This window comes from Oncorhynchus nerka, linkage group LG5 (assembly GCF_034236695.1).
Source record: "Oncorhynchus nerka isolate Pitt River linkage group LG5, Oner_Uvic_2.0, whole genome shotgun sequence".
Taxonomy (NCBI): Eukaryota; Metazoa; Chordata; class Actinopteri; order Salmoniformes; family Salmonidae; genus Oncorhynchus; species Oncorhynchus nerka.
In genome coordinates, this window is record NC_088400.1 from 50,162,070 (window position 1) to 50,180,175 (window position 18,106).

General features: G+C 44.7%; 1 protein-coding gene across 11 annotated transcripts in view; it reads right to left on the reverse strand.

Annotated features, from left to right (window-relative positions):
* LOC115129556 (rap guanine nucleotide exchange factor 2) overlaps positions 1-18,106 on the reverse strand; it is a 146,922-nt gene that overhangs the window by 89,287 nt on the left and 39,529 nt on the right. For all 11 annotated transcript variants that reach the window (XM_029660029.2, XM_029660027.2, XM_029660021.2 and 8 more), the window contains exons 2-4: positions 11,688-11,758; positions 8,027-8,083; positions 1,849-1,932 (exon numbers count right to left, since the gene is read on the reverse strand). In XM_029660029.2, the coding sequence (XP_029515889.2) occupies positions 1,849-1,932; positions 8,027-8,083; positions 11,688-11,758 (212 nt within the window). The remainder of the gene's footprint in view (positions 1-1,848; positions 1,933-8,026; positions 8,084-11,687; positions 11,759-18,106) is intronic.

The following is an 18,106-nucleotide window of genomic DNA, read 5'->3' on the forward strand; positions in this document are numbered from 1 at the left end:
AGAGTACGACCCTGCCTCACACAGGAAGCGGCGCAGGTCCTAATCCAGGCACTCGTCATCTCCCGTCTGGATTACTGCAACTCGCTGTTGGCTGGGCTCCCTGCCTGTGCCATTAAACCCCTACAACTCATCCAGAACGCCGCAGCCCGTCTGGTGTTCAACCTTCCCAAGTTCTCTCACGTCACCCCGCTCCTCCGCTCTCTCCACTGGCTTCCAGTTGAAGCTCGCATCCGCTACAAGACCATGGTGCTTGCCTACGGAGCTGTGAGGGAAACGGCACCTCAGTACCTCCAGGCTCTGATCAGGCCCTACACCCAAACAAGGGCACTGCGTTCATCCACCTCTGGCCTGCTCGCCTCCCTACCACTGAGGAAGTACAGTTCCCGCTCAGCCCAGTCAAAACTGTTCGCTGCTCTGGCCCCCCAATGGTGGAACAAACTCCCTCACGACGCCAGGACAGCGGAGTCAATCACCACCTTCCGGAGACACCTGAAACCCCACCTCTTCAAGGAATACCTAGGATAGGATAAAGTAATCCCTAAAAGATTTAGATGCACTACTGTTCCACTGGATGTCATAAGGTGAATGCACCAATTTGTAAGTCGCTCTGGATAAGAGCGTCTGCTAAATTACTTAAATGTAAATGTAAATGTAATGGATGGTTGGGATGGCTTGCAAGCCTCCCCTTTTTCCTCCAAACATAACGATGGTCATTATGGCCAAACAGTTATATTTTTGCTTCATCAGATCAGAGGACATTTCTCCAAAAAGTACAATCTTTGTCCCCATGTGCTGTTGCAAACCATAGTCTGTCTTTTTTATGGCGGTTTTGGAGCAGTGGCTTCTTCCTTGCTGAGCGGCCTTTCAGATTATGTCGATATAGGACTCGTTTTACTGTGGATATAGATATATATATAGCATCTCCACAAGGTCCTTTGCGGTTGCTCTGGGGTTGATTTGCACTTTTCGCACCAAAGTATGTTCATCTCTAGGACACAGAACGTGTCTCCTTCCTGAGCGGTATGACGGCTGTGTTGTCCCATGGTGTTTATACTTGCGTACCGTTGTTTGTACAGATGAACGTGGTACCTACAGGCATTTGGAAATTGTTCCCAAGGATGAACCAGACTTGTGGAGCTCTACAATTTTCCATCTGAGGTCTTGGCTGATTTCTTTTGATTCTTCCATGATGCACTGGGGTTGAAGGTAGGCCTTGAAATACATCCACAGGTACACCTCCAATTGACTCAAACGATGTCAATTAGCCTATCAGAAGCTTCTAAAGCCATTACATCATTTTCTGGAATTTTCCAAGCTGTTTAAAGGCACAGTCAACTTAGTGTATGTAAACTTCTGACCCACTGAAATCGCGAAACAGTGAATTAAAAGTGGAATAATCTGTCTGTAAACAATTGTTGTAAAAATGTGTCATGCAAAGTAGATGTCCTAACAGAATTGACAAAACTATAGTTTGTTTACAAGAAATTTGTGGAGTGGTTGAAAAATGAGTTTTAATGTCTTCAACCTAAGTGTATGTAAACTTCAGACTTTAACTTTATCTTCTCCACGATAAGTCTGGATTTGCTTCCTTCCCGGCAACTTCTCGAATGCGAACACATTCAAACCATTCTGACTGGTCTCAAAAACCGATGTGTCATTTTGACATCAGCACAGACAACTTCTAGGATAGCAGGTTCACTGATGTATGGAGTGATCGATAGAGCAGCAAAATTAAATTCAGGATAAGTCGTCAGGCAAATACTTATGAGACACCCTCGGGTCAAAAACATGATTACAAAATGGTGGACAATTTGATCAAACACAGTATCAACTTGCTGTTGTTCGTACCTGCTTCTTGGCAGGAACATGGACTCCTTGATGAAGACGGACCCGGACAGTAGAATAAACCAGCAGCTTCCAACGTCATCCGGGCTGTGAAAGAGAAAGAGAGAATTGAACACTTGAATCACAAACCCACCCACACCCAAGTGAAAACACAGACAGCATGCTACAGTGAACTCACACTGACCCTAAACAGTTCAGCTCGCTGTCAAGTTATTACAACATCGAAGATGACACACAGTTTTCCAGCTTCCAAATCAAAACTGTCTAGTTGGCATTTCCAGTGAAGATACTGTCAGGTTTGCAGTTTAAAGTAGCCAGAAGCACCAGAGGACTACAGTACACTAGCGAATGAGGGAGGATTCAATAGTCCAAAGAGAGGGTTTTCCGACAGAGAACCATGGCTTGCCAAGAAAACGATTCAAACAATAGTTCCAACACAAAACCGCCCATTGATAATGAGGAAGTGCAGATCTAGGAGGAAACACCAGTACAGGCAACACTATTGTTCCTTCTTCTAAATGGAGCATAGGAATGGGTTCGGCTTTATTTTGAGGGGATGTTGGCTTAGCCATATGAGTTCACACGAGACCTCAGTTCAATGGACACTGGTTTTCACCTTCCTATGGGCTAGTCCCCACCATATGACACTATAACAAGGAATAGACTTGTGCTTCATCGTCACAGTTCAGTACAACAGCAACTACAGAGTAGACTATGCTATTGCTGTTCAGAGTAAGCGCAGTCTGCCGTGCATTGTTCATGTGCTTTTAAAGTGCTTGTCTTGCCATTGGACTCCCTTTAAATCCAGTGCTAAAATCGGCCAGTTGTGTGTAACTATTGGTCAGCGCGTTCACCAAGTCCCACCAGGGGAGGGCGCTGAGAGGTCGTCTGGAGATCAATCAAATATGGCACGCCCAAGGTTTGTGTCACACTCATATTTAGAGAGGAGGGATAGATGGGGATAAATGAAGGCCCAAACAAACAGACAAGCACATTGCACACTCAAGTGCACGAGTATGTGCACACATGTGAATTTCAAGTACATCTATACACACACACACTTTAAAGACTATTTGAATCCACAAGTGACATCTTAAAAGGACTCAAACATTTCAAAGGTCATTGATGCAAGAGCACATAAGGAATCAAAAAGCACCTTTTCCTCCACACAGCTCGGCTGCCCATAATGGCCGAGACAGAGCAATACCTAGCCAGTTGTTTTTCAATCTGAAGGCCACATATGATAAGCCTACGTATGTGTACACACACACACACAGATTCTCTGAGAAACAAAGTAGTCGCCCCATCCCCCTCTTCCCCTCCTTCCTTCTCTCCACACCTTCTTTCTGGAGCTAATTTGGCTGAGTATAGGACACCGTACTGACGCAGCGTGAATCTGCCTTCCCTTCCTCTTTCCATCCCTCCATCTCCCTCCCTCGGCTTCCATTTTCCCTCCTTTCCCCCGATGCACTCGTTGCCCCCTTCATCGTCCCTCCTCTCCTCCGTCGCAGTCGCAAATGAAATGTTCAATTATTCATCGCTGGCTTGCAGAGGCGCTCCCTTGCTCCTAGTTGAGGGGAGGAGTGAAGAAAACTAAAAAAAAAAAGTAGAAAAAGACAGGAAAGTCTTAGGCTTGACTGAACCGGGTCACGTGCATTTTTGGGGGGGGAAACGATCGTAGGGAAAAGCCCTTGGCGACAACAAGCCTGGACCACCTGGAAGCATCTAGAAACAGGACGAAAGGTGGTTGGAGAGGAGCCGAGGGTCTGTTAGAAGCTGGAGAGGAAATTGTTTAACCATCAATATTTTTTTACGAGACATAGGCTTCCTTATGAAATTACGTTGATCAAATGATGTTGGAGTGGGGGGGGGGGGGGGCAAAACAATGACCTGACACCATTTCTAAAAGGGGTGGGTCTACTAAACTACAGTATAGTGTACACACTGCGCATTTAAAGTGTGCTTGATATGATGGTTCTAAGTACAGAATATTGTTAGCCCCAATACTGACGTGACTCTCCCGGTGCATGCTCCATGTGCTTTACAAAGTGCTTATTTTACCTTAGGGCTCCATTTAAATCCAGCGCTAAAATCGGCCAGTCGCGTGTAACTATTGGTCAGTGCGTTCACCAAGTCCCACCAGGGGAGGGCTCTGAGAGGTCGTCTGGAGGAAATCAATCGAAGGCAAATATGGCACGCCCAAGGTTTGTGTCACTCAAACATGTGGAGAGGAGTGATAGATGGGGATAAATGAAGGCCCAAACCAACAGACGAGCACAAATGTAAGCATGTGAACATACAAGTACATCCATATAGACACACACACACACTTTAAAGACTTTATTTGAATCCACAAGTCACATATTACATCATAAAGGACTCAAACATGCCAAAGGTTGTTGATGCAAGAGCACTTAAGGAAACAAAAAGCAAATTCTTCTCATTCACAATCAATGTATTTATAAAGCCCTTTTTTACATTTGCCGATGTCACAAAGTCCTGTACAGAAACCCAGCCTAAAGCCCCAACAGCAAGCAATGCAGATGTAGAAGCACGGTGTCTAGGAAAAACTCCCTTGAAAGGCTGGAGCCTAGGAAGAAACCTAGAGAGGAACCAGGCTCACAGCTAGGCTGCCCATAACGGCCGTAAGCCTATGTACGTCTGAACTCTCTGAACAGTCTGAACTCTCACACAGACAGACACACAGAGAGGATGGACCTTACTACAGAATATTGTTAACCCTAACACTGACACGACTCTTCCCAATTCCTACAGAGACCATCACTCTCATTGCGATTAATCAGTAAATCATCAGTTGACACATTGAATCTGCCTTTCCACGCCCATCTTTAGTGTGTTTTGTCCTTTACAGTGGTATTTCTCAGAAATAGTAAACTAAATATCTATATATATATTTTTATCTAGATTTGCACATACAGAAATATGTAAATGCAATGGTCCTAGAACAGAGGACGTAAACACCATGCTCCCTACGCGTTGCCTGGATGTAACATAACATTTTTCCCCAGTTCTCTTCCCAGTGGTTATCCCTAATCAGATGACCTTGTTTCCAGAGGCAAGCGGCCACGTTCCCAGCTGATTACAGTAGGACCCTGGTGGGAATAGGAGCTGGGGTGGGGGAAACTTTCTGACAGCTGCGTGTGAGTGCTGCACACACACACACACACACACACACACACACACACACACACACACACACACACACAGGGGAAGTTAGACACGCATGGACACATAAGACAGACAGACAACACATCAGGGAAGAGGAAGGGCCAGAGATGAGGACTGCTGGAAGGTATAATCAATTCCCGTCAAGTGAAATACTCTGGGTTTAGGAACTGTGATGTACTAAGATGGCGGTGTATTGCCTGTGGCACACACACTATCAACCTCACTTTGGCGTTTCAGGTTTGGACAGAATTGGTTTGGAAGTGAGATGGGAGTTGCTTAGCCTTGTAACAATTACAGTTCTTAACCTCCCAATCCAAAATGTGCAGTCTATGCCTTGATCTCAGGAACTGTGCAATTAGAGCTGGGACAATACCAGTATCACAATATATTTTTCAATGGCAAAGAATGAAAACACAAAGCAGACCGAACTCTTTGGTCCTTTAAAAACCTGCTGTATGTTATGTGCTTTAGCTTGGAAAATAAGTAACTGTGACTCTGGATGACAACATAAATGTTTGTTTCCAACATGCTTTCCTAAAGAAGTTAAACCCGCTTCGTGTTTTGTTTCCTTGCCACGATACTAACGAGTGTCGCCGTACAAGTATCGTCCCGGCCCTACGGGGGTTTACCTTAAAAAAGGGGCCATCAGTACTTCTATCTTACAGTGTTTGGCTTTAATGCCTCTGAGTCCCCAGGTAGACAGAACTCATTGCTAAAAATAGAAAAGTAAAAAGGAACCACTACAGCTAAAGATCCTTAATGAGATTCTCCACAGGGGGAGACTGTATCTGATACTCCCACTGTTTGTTCCCAGTACTTATCCAGGAAGAAGCCCAGTCAATGTCTACAAGAGGAATCCCCAACCCTGCCCAATAATACTCATGCAAGCATACATACTCCGTACACATTACCACAGGCACGTGTGCGCTCGTTCACGCACACAATAAATATTAAAAAAACACATGTAAGCGTGGGTAGAAAGAGAGTACTGAAAGTGTCTCCACACTAGCCTCAAGCTAGCAGCGGGGGGAACCAGACGCCCCCTCTCTCCACTACTTTTGGCCAATGGGAGAGCATACAGTTGAAGTCGGAAGTTTACATACACCTTACACCTTTTACAGTGGATATAGATACCTTTGTACCTGTTTCCTCCAGCATTGTGATACAGATGATTTCACTTATAATTCACTGTAAGTGAAATAGTCTGTAAACAATTATTGGAAAAATGACTTGTGTCATACACAAACTAGATGTCCTAACCGACTTGTAAAAACTATAGTTTGTTAACAAGAAATTTGTGAAGTGGTTGAAAAATGAGTTTTAATGACTCCAACCTAAGTATGTGTGACCTTCTGACTTCAACCGTACGTGTGAGTGTGTGTACAACTGTGTATGTACGCGTAACTGTGTGTGTGTGCCCTCTGACTAGGGCATTCTGGGACAGCCCTGCTCTCATCTAATGAGGCAGCTCCTTGGCTAGGGCTAAACCCAATGTGGGAGGGGGAGGCTAAGGGGGTCTCTGTGAGAGGGGCTCCAATAACAAAGACAATACTGGCTAATCTGCATTGTGTTTGTTTAAGCAGCTCCCACATCACTCTTAATGAGATACCGAGCCCGTCTCCTGCACCTATTCGTGCACACAGACACAGAGGAAAGAAGAGGGGCGCCGATAGGGATCTAGACCACTCTTGGCTTTTGAGGAAATGATAGGGTTAATTCATTGACCTTTTCCTCACCTTAAAGCCACTGTTGATAAAGCTACAACAAGTGATTTTCTATAAAAGGTCATTATTTCTCTTCCGAGATATTTGACAACAGTTAAACCTCTCGATATGACGTAAGGCCTAAGACCAATTAGATAGGCACAACCACATTATAGAACTTTTACCAACATAAATTACACAACAGCTACATCATTATGCCCATCAAATGAAAAATATAATCTCTCCACTGTTCAACCAAATTATACCAATGATACATTACCATTCTCTAACAATTAGATTAATAATTAACTACTCAAACAGCAAATTATACAAACATAATTTTAAAATGGATCATTACTCCTAGTCTGTCAATTGTCACTTATTTTCAGAGGACAATTCCCATCTAGAAGGGATATGGGAGAAGACTTTACTCTTAATGGAGTGGTAAAGGTAGTGTGGAGGATCTCTTTTGTGCACGCTCCCTTTGGAAACAAAAATCGAGTGTGAAATCACTGGGACTGTCCATCGTCAGGGTTGGGGGAAGCCTACTTGAGGGATAGGTGTGTGTGTGTGTCTGTCCGTTCTTTGGCTCTTGGCCTCATAACAGGATGTCTTGGGGCAAAGCAATGAGTGCCCCATGCCAACGTGAGACTGAACTACGCCAGAGGGGTCCTTCATTCTCATGCACCAAGATTGTGCACACACACACACACACCATAAAAACACCACATGCACGCACACATGCTCAAAAGCTCATACACATACACACAGAGGTGCAAAGCATTTCCATCCCTCTCAAGGCACATCACTATCTTATCTCAGTCTGAATTGGAAGACAGAATGCAAAGCATTACCTCAAATAGCCTTGCTAGCCAGGAGCAAACGATCCAAGACGAGCGATTTAGAAGCCATTAAATCTACACTTTGTCATCAATCCACAGCTCAATGACTTGTAGAGTAGGCCAAATTCAATTGTTCCGGAACACCTTGCAGGTCTCCGCTTCAGCAGTGCAGCAGAGTGGTTTAGAATCACTCCTAGGTAGCACTGAGAGGGTATCTGGTGACCACGTCGATGCTCACGCCCATTTGTTTTCATTAGAGTCAATTAAATCATTCAGCTCTGTGCTCTGCGGCATTGGGGGCCTAATCGCTGCATGTCAATAAGTTGGACTTTGATCATGTCTAGTGTAAAGGCATCTGGCAGAGAATATGTAGATATGATTTATTAAGAATGGATGTATTAAGAAAATGTGCACTTAGGCACACACACAAAGCACATGGGTACTTACTAGTAGAGCACTTCATTGGCTTCGTGTCTTTCATAGCGCACTGTCTCACATATTATCCTGCAGGGAAGAAGGGGAGAGAAGAGAGAAGGGAAAAGACAACAGTCAGATATACGAGTTACCAAATACAATAGAACAGATGGATGGGTGGGTCCACGAAGTTCGGTTTCTTGAGTTATGTGCAGCGCACGACGGAGTTAACCTTTTTGAGAGGACAGAAATGTCACTCATATAGGTGTTTTAAAAAGTAACTCAAGGGCCTACCGAGTTTGTGCAACTTTACCGTAATAAACAGCGATATCAACAACAAAAAACACCAACTCCCAAAAATAGATTTGAGCATTTGTCATGCATGTTGTTGCTCGAGGATGCAAAACAAGAGTCCCAGAGAACTAGCTACCGCAGAGGAAAACACATTCCTTTAATACAGACGGAAAATATCAAAACCTATCGCTTACTCCCATAGTTAGTGTGATTGTAGGGTAGTGGGATTTTTGCTAAAGGGTTAACATGTTTAAGACTGGCTGGATTGGTCCTTTCGACCAAAGGCGATGGGGACATTCTTTGGGAATCCGAAAGGCAAGCAGGGGGGGGGGGGGCTTGTGATGTGTGTGTGGACAAGGGGGGAGCGAATGGGTCAAGTTGTGGAATGTTCTAGCAGGCCCGGGGTCATGTGCTCTGGTATTGTTCCCCAGCAGTATAATCCACATGTATCCACACATGGCCTGATGGGAACCGACCCCAGACTAAGGACTGTTTGTAGAGTGGAGTGGACTCGGGTTGAATATTTTTCCCGGTATTTCATTTCTCCCAGGTAACCCACTATTTCCCGACAAAAACCACAAGTGTCATTCTCAAGCATATAAATGTCTGAATTTTGATTAGAGTTTTAAATCAGCATGAAAATTCAAGCCTGATGAGCCATACATTAAGGTACATTTTATGAGCTAGACACATTTTGAGCCCAAGACAAAAAAGCCCAAAAGATTTTGCCGTTCTCCAGCACATGGAAAGCACATTACATACAACAACAAAAACATAAAAGCCCATCAATGTAGCTACGCTCTCTTGGGTAAAAAAAAAAATTAAACAAGCTCCAGTAGGCTAATCTTTGAGTGCAGACTGTATTACATTGTATTATATGGAATGGAATTACGCACCTTGTTCAAACCATGAAGCTGGGAGAGAACATGCAATGCTGGTGCAGTACATGCAGCCTTACAAGGTTACAATTACCTGATTAGAATTTTGAAATATAATAGAACCTATTTAACGTGTTTATAATTAAGTCGGCTGACACATACATACCACCGTTCGAAAGTTTGGGGTCAAAGAAAAGCAAATTTTTTTGTCCATTAAAATAACATCAAATTGATCAGAAATACAGTGTAGACATTGTTAATGTTGTAAATGATCATTGTAGCAGTAAACGGCTGATTTTTAATGGAATATCTACTTTGGCGTACAGAGGCCCATTATAAGCAAACATCACTCCTGTGTTCCAATGGCAAGAATGTGTTAGCTAATCCAAGTTTATAATTTTAAAAAGGCTAATTGATCATTAGAAAACCCTTTTGCAATTATGTTAGCACATCTGAAAACTGCTGTCCTGATTAAAGAAGCGATAAAGCTGGCCTTTAGACTAGTTGAGTATCTGGAGCAACAGCATTTGTGGGTTCGATTACAGGCTCAAAATGGCCAGAAACAAGGCACTTTCTTCTGAAACTCGTCAGTCTAATCTTGTTCTGAGAAATGAAGGCTATTCCATGCGAGAAATTGCCAAGAATCTGAAGATCTTGTACAACGCTGTGTACTACTCCCTTCACAGAACAGCGCAAACTGTCCCCGGTGCACAACTGAGCATGAGGACAAGGACATTAGTGTCTAGTTTGAGGAACAGACATCTCACAAGTCCACAACTGGCAGCAAAACCCGCCAAACACCAGTCTCAACGTCAACAGTGAAGAAGCGACTCGGGGATGCTGACCTAGGCAGAGTTGCAAAGAAAAAGCCATATCTCAGACTGGCCAACAGGACAATGACCCAAAGCACAGCTCCAAACTGTGCAAGAAATATTTAGGGAAGAAGCAGTCAGCTGGTATTCTGTCTATATTGGAGTGGCCAGCACAGTCACCAGATCAACCCTATTGATCTGTTGTGGGAGCAGCTAGACCACATGGTAACGTAAGAAGTGCCCATCAAGCCAATCCAACTTGCGGGAGGTGCTTCAGGAAGCATGGGGTGAAATCTCTTCAGATTACCTCAACAAATTGACAACTAGAATGCCAAAGGTCTGCAGGCTGTAATTGCTGCAAATGGAGGATTCTTTGACTATATGTCCTATTCATTTTGCTGCCAGTAAGATTGCACCTAAATCAACCATTTATCCGATCATCAAGAAGTTCAAGGAGAGCGGTTCAATTGTTGTGAAGAAGGCTTCAGGGCGCCCAAGAAATTCCAGCAAGCACCAGGAGTGTCTCCTAAAGCTGCCGGATCGGGGCACCACCAGTACAGAGGTTGCTCAGGAATGGCAGCAGGCAGGTGTGAGTGCATCTGTACGCACAGTGAGGCGAAGACTTTTGGAGGATGGCCTGGTGTCAAGAAGGGCAGCAAAGAAGCCACTTCTCTCCAGGAAAAACATCAGGGACAGACTGATATTCTGCAAAAGGTACAGGGATTGGACTGCTGAGGACTGGGGTAAAGTCATTTTCTCTGTTGAATCCCCTTTCCGATTGTTTGGGGCATCCGGAAAAAAGCTTGTCCAGAGAAGACAAGGTGAGCGCTACCATCAGTCCTGTGTCATGCCAACAGTAAAGCATCCTGAGACCATTCATGTGTGGGGTTTCTTCAGCCAAGGGAGTGGGCTCACTCACAATTTTGCCTAAGAACACAGCAATGAATAATGAATGGTACCAACACATCCTCCGATAGCAACTTCTCCCAGCCATCCAGGAACAGTTTGGTGACAAACAATGCCTTTTCCAGCATGATGAAGCATCTTGCCATAAGGCAAAAGTGATACCTAAGTGGCTCAGGGAGCAAAACATCGATATTTTGGGTTCATGGCCAGGAAACTCCCCAGACCTTAATCCTATTGAGAACTTGTGGTCAATCCTCAAGAGGTGGGAGGACAAACAAAACCCCACAAATTCTGACAAACTCCAAGCATTGATTATGCAAGAATGGGCTGCCATCAGTCAGGATGTGGCCCAGAAGTTAATTGACAGCATGCCAGGGCAGATTGCAGAGGTCTTGAAAAAGAAGGGTCAACACTGCAAAATATTGACTCTTTGCATCAACTTCATGCTATTGTCAATAAAACCCTTTGACACTTATGAAATGCTTGTAATTATACTTCAGTATCCCATAGTAACATCTGACAAAAAATATCTAAAGACACTGAAGCAGCAAACTTTGTGGAAATTAATATGGGTGTTATTCTCAAAACTTTTGGCCACGACTCTGTACATTGATGGGGGGGTGTAATCAATTTTTAGAATAAGGCTGTAACGTAACAACATGTGGAAAAAGGGAAGGGGTCTGAATACTTTACGAATGCACTGTAAATAGTCATTCATATGCTATTCACGTGGAAATAACTTGGAATACATGTTCGTTAACTTCAATTCATGTGATAAATGTGAATCAAATGGGGAGCGCTCACCTCAGCTGGTGTTCTCGGAGGTTAGAAAGGGCCTCCATCCCGTGAAGATAGGAGTAGACTATCTCCAGGTCCTGTGGAAAGACAGGAGACGGTCAGTCATTAGCCGTTGCATTTCAACATGGAGAATAATTCGAGGTAGTTTAGCAGATTCGACCGGGTGTATGAATATCATTGAGAGGGGGAAAAAAAAGGTCAGACGTGAAGAATCAGCAGCTCTGAGCTCCCACATTTTTTGTATTATTTTATTCATGGACAGTACTCTCCCTCACAAATAGGTCTTTACACTGAATATGAGGGAGTGGGTATGGAAAGGCAGGGGAATAGTAGCCTACTGCTGAGGGAAAAGACAATTGGAACCCCTACAAATTCCCTATTCAGTGCCTCCCTTTATCAAGTCTCAGGTTGTGCCTTGGTTGTAGAGCTGGGCGATCTGGAAAAAAAAAATCCATATCACGATCAATTGCCTGAATTGATGCAATAATGATAAATAGAACAACATATTTCTAACATAATAATACAACAAAAAAGCCTACCGGGAACTAACGATCGCACTTGACTTCCCCCCTACATTACTAAAATTAAAAACATCTACGTGCACCAGTTTATTTGTTATGATCCTTTAAACTACTACTACACTGGACAAATATATAAAACTAACCATTTTACTGTGTTACAGTTCATATAAGGAAATCAGTCAATTGAAATAAATGCATTAGGCCCTAATCTATGGATATCACATGACTGGTCAGGGGCGCAGCCATGGGTGGGCATAGCCAGGCCCAGCCAATCAGAATTAGTTTGGGGGGGGGCGTTTACAGACAAAAGGGCTTTATTACAGACAGAAATACTCCTCCGTTTCATTAGCTGTTTGGGTGGCTGGTCTCAGACGATCCCGCAGGTGAAGAAGCCAGATGTGATGGTCCTAGGCTGGCGTGCGAAAACATGGTCTGCGGTTATGAGACGGGTTGGATGTACTGCCACATTCTCTAAAACAACGTTGGAGGCGGCTTATGTTAGAGAAATGAACATTAAATTCTCTGGCAACAGCTCTGGTGGACATTCCTGCAGTCAGCGTGCCAATTGCATGCTCCCTCAAAACTTGAGACATCTGTGGCATTTTGTTGCGTGATAAAACTGCACATTTTAGAGTGGCCTGTTTTTTGTCCCCAGCACAGGGTGCACCTGTGTAATGACCATGCTGTTTAATCAGCTTCTTGATATGCCCCACCTGTCAGGTGGATGGATTATCTTGGCAAATGAGAAATGCTTGCTAACAGGGATGTAAGAAAATTTGTGCACACAATTGGAGATAAATAAGCTTGTTGTACATAATGGACATTTCTGGGATCTTTTATTTCAGCTCATGAATCATGGGACCAATGGTTGCAGCCATCCATTGTCCCACTAACAAATCCCATATCAGCAAACGTATTTCATTTCAAACCTCACATTTCTCTAGTATAGGCTACTTATTGTAATGAACGATATCGGCAAAATGCCTTCTATAAGTAACCGGTATGGTCAGTGTCTATAATTTTCAGTTTATTGTCCCAGCTCTCCTTGGTCATTAGCACTCTTCCAAGATGGAGGTGAAACAAAGTGCCCATGCAGTCCACACAGCATAGCCACTGTGTGTGGGTGCACACTGAATCAGTGTGCAGAGGGTATTGAGTCAGTGAGTGTGTGTGTGCGTGTGTGTATATAGAGTCCATTGAATGTGAAGGAGGGGATATTGAAGGGGGTGGGGCAAAGTGTTCGTAGAGTGGAGACTGGAGGCCGATGCGATGGGGGGGAGACAAGAGAGGGTCTGTGTTTTGACAGAGGTCCCACTCTTCAGCCACCAGCCAGCTTATGTGACACAGCCCTGGCGACGCAACACTCTTCCTGCCACCCAGACATCCTGTCCCTTCCTAATGCACAGGGGCAGAAGCACATGTACTCACAGACATACATGTAGGAGATGTGCAGATACACAGATGTGCAGACACATTTTAGGCACAGACACACCTAAGAAATATTTATTTCAGAGACAAAAACAACAAAACAAAAACAGGACGGGTGGTGCTTCCCTTCATTTGCCTGGACTTTTTCAGCTGACAGCAAGTTCCTGGGCTCTGAGACCATCTGACACCAACGGGGAAGGAATGGAAGGGCCAACAGTTTTGAATCAACTCCGGTGAGAGGTCACAGACTGAGAAAGGGAGGGAATGCTTGGTTAAAATGCCCCATGGGTCGCACGAACTTAACACCCACCAAAAGAGTGAGTTAGGACAAATACAAGATCATGGATCAAACACGAGCTGTTGTAGATCTGAAATCGGATCTTTTTGCAAGTTATTATGAGAACAATTGCACATACGAATGTGTGCATGATGAACAGAAAAGGCCTATAGGCTATTATATCACCCTCAAAATACACCGCATCCATGCAATATAAAACACGGTTTAGACTGTTGGCTGAATTAGAACAAAAAAATATAAAAAAATAGGTTGGCCTTCAAAGCTCCATAGAATGGGTTACTTCACCCCGTGTTACATCATGCAGTGATTTCCCCAGCCTAATTGAAGCCTTATGTTCTGTTCTGAAATTGCCTACTGTTTTGTTCACGGTTGTTGGCCTGAGAATTCTGCATGGAGACTACGGGCTCTGGCGCCATCTCTTGTAAAAGGACAGGATAGTTGGGATTCGTCATCATAAAATAGAACAGTGAAGCAAATCATCCAGCAGGCTGATATAGCGATAGAAATTGATAACACTAAAGACGTATTGAAATATCCTTATCGATGTCATGTCCAGGGCGGAAAGTAGCCTAGTGGTTAGAGCTTTTTGCCGGTAAGTGAAAGGTTGCTGGTTCGATTACCTGAGCCGACATGGCAAAAACCGCTTGTGTACTTTGTGTCCTTGAGCAAGGCACTTAACCCTAATTTGCTCCAGGGCAGCCATACTACTATCACGGACTCTGTAAAACAAATTTGACTGCACATGTCATATTGCTGCAGCACATGTCATGGCAGATTTAGCAAAAACTATCGCCACCTAATTGATCCAAATAATCATGTGTCGGGGCGGCAGGGTAGCCTAGTGGTTAGAGCGTTGGACTAGTACCCGAAAGTTTGCAAGTTCAAATCCCCGAGCTGACAAGGTACAAATCTGTCGGTCTGCCCCTGAACAGACGGTGGTTAAAATTGTGTGTTACGTTTGGCTAACCAGGTCTCGCAATCTACCTGTTGGAGACCCTGAGCTACATTATTGGGGACTATAGGCGAAAACACTGAACACGCTGATTCAGTAAAAAATATTTATAAGTACTAAAGTAATTTTGAGGGGGGGGGGTATTTGTACTGTACGATTTATATTTTTGACAACCTTTGCTTTTTTACTTTAAGACTTTTACTCAAGTAGTGTTTTACTGGGTGCCTTTCACTTGAGTAAAAGTAAAAAGATAGCTTAATATAAAATGACTCAAGTATGACAATTGAGTACTTTTCCCACGGGACGACAGGCCCTGTTGAAAGCTTTGGGTGACATCCTTCAGTCTTCCCTTCCCTTCCTTTTTTGTGTCATACGACCTAACAATGATTTCTATATGAATTTGATCTGTCATTCTCATTGAAAGCAAAACTAAGAAGCAGTAGATCTGTTCTATGTGTGCTATTTCTATGCTTCCCGGTCTTACATTTAGTTTTTGCATCTTTTACTTCTGGTTTTGCTACACCAGCTTCAAACAGCTGAAATACAATATTTTTGGTTCTGAAACATATATTTCACAGCAGTTTAGATGGTACAATGATTCTCTACACTATACTTACATGTTTTGTCACATAAAACTGAAATTAGTCCAACTAATATAATTTTAACAACCAGGAAATGGCAAAGAGATGTCTGCATAGTGCTTCTTTATGTGGTCCTCATCACAGATTTGAGGTCGGGTAGGTGTACCCACTAAGGTGGAAACCTTGCTTTGACTTATCTAATCACATACAGTAACTACGACTATAATGTCAAGGAAGGGTGGTAAGGATTCAAAACACCGGAGCGCAAGTCCAATCGGCCCATTGACACAGAGAAGTAGACCTTACCAAGAACGACCACTAGGTGGCATGCTAATGTCTGTTTTCCTTTAAGCCTTCCATTGCTCTGTGACATCACAAGCGTGGGAAACAGCACCACTCCTATACCACGCGGGAGCACCAGTGAGAGAGAGACAAATATGCATAACCATCAATTGTGGCTTCTGTCTTAAATATTTCAAAATTGTCTTTTGAGATTGGCGCCATGGAAAGAATGCAAGGGACCCCATTTTTCCACTCCCTTTCGCCATCATTGCACTTGCATTTTCTGGTTTCGTGTTTTTGTATTGGATCATGTTTGAGATGTTGGGGCCAACCGCAAAAACACAGGGGGAGGATATCTAAGTGCATCTTGTATTGTATATCCAAAGCAATGATACACTCGGTATGAGTGTGAAGCGTGTGTGTGTGTGTGTGTGTGTGTGTGTGTGTACACGACAGAGCGCGATAGAAAGCACGGGCAAGCGTGTGATGGGTTTATTAATAACAGTGCTATTCAAGCACAAAATCAGGTTGGTCAGGAATTGCGACAAAGGTCTTAGCCTATGATTTCACCCTGAGAGTAGGCTATGGCCTAACAACCACACCATTTGTCCTCTAGGCTTGGTGTTGTTGAAATGACATCCATCTCATAGTAATTTCCTGAGTACAAAAGCCTTTCCACAGACACTGACAAGGTTATGATCCAGAGTGGGGCAGCGCTGGACAGATCAAAAGGAGGTGGGCCAATCCGGCTCGAACTACTCGGCTACTGGAGTTCCGACAGCATAACATCCCACCGCTGTCACCAACTGTAAATTCCAGGTTTTCATTTTCGGGAGTGATCCTTCCAGGAACTCTGGTGGACCCCCTCCAGGAGCAAAGTAAACCAGGCCACCAGGACTTCCTATTGTTGTTATGACATTCCTTCAAAAAGCTGCTTGTACAAAAAAAAAAAAAAAAGTACTCATTCTGACCCTTTGTATTTTTGAAATGCCAAATTAGTATTATTCTAGTCTTTAATGGGGTCTGGGACATTTTGCTCTGTTACCACTTCTTAACTATTTCCTTAATGAAACCAGATACATTAAGGGGGATCTAATGTTTCAGCACACCTCCGGGTCCAAGTCAGACAGTAGCAGTGTACCGTACCATACTGTAGGCAAACTATTGGAGGTATTTCCTCCCAGGAGGACATTAGCTAACAATGATAGCCTTGTGTTCCCTGTGTTTGGGGCCAAACACAATATGACCGAGGCTGCCTCTCCAGTCTCCATTCTCTATGGGTTGTTATGCAACTCCGCTGGGAGAAGGGTGCAGAACCGGGCGCTGGGCCAACGTGTTGAGCGACATGACAATTTGGTCGGGCAGACAGAATTCAAAGGAGGAAGTGGCAGTCTTCCTCGCCAATGCACGCCCACTGACATCCTACCTCACCCAATGCACGCCCACTGACATCCTACCTCGCCCAATGCACGCCCACTGACATCCTACCTCGCCCAATGCACGCCCACTGACATCCTACCTCGCCCAATGCACGCCCACTGACATCCTACCTCGCCCAATGCACGCCCACTGACATCCTACCTCGCCCAATGCACGCCCACTGACATCCTACCTCGCCCAATGCACGCCCACTGACATCCTACCTCGCCCAATGCACGCCCACTGACATCCTACCTCGCCCAATGCACGCCCACTGACATCCTACCTCGCCCAATGCACGCCCACTGACATCCTACCTCGCCCAATGCACGCCCACTGACATCCTACCTCGCCCAATGCACGCCCACTGACATCCTACCTCACCCAATGCACGCCCACTGACGTCCTACCTCACCCAATGCACGCCCACTGACGTCCTACCTCACCCAATGCACGCCCACTGACATCCTACCTCGCCCAATGCACGCCCACTGTCGTCCTACCTCACCCAATGCACGCCCACTGACGTCCTACCTCACCCAATGCACGCCCACTGACATCCTACCTCGCCCAATGCACGCCCACTGACATCCTACCTCGCCCAATGCACGCCCACTGACAATCTACCTCGCCCAATGCACGCCCACTGACATCCTACCTTGCCCAATGCACGCCCACTTACATCCTACCTCGCCCAATGCACACCCACTGACATCCTACCTCGTCCAATGCACGCCCACTGACATCCTACCTCGCCCACTGACGTCCTACCTCGCCCAATGCACGCCCACTGACGTCCTACCTCACCCAATGCAAGCCCACTGACGTCCTACCTCACCCAATGCACGCCCACTGACATCCTACCTCACCAAATGCACGCCCACTGACATCCTACCTCACCCAATGCACGCTCACTGACATCCTACCTCACCCAATGCATGTTA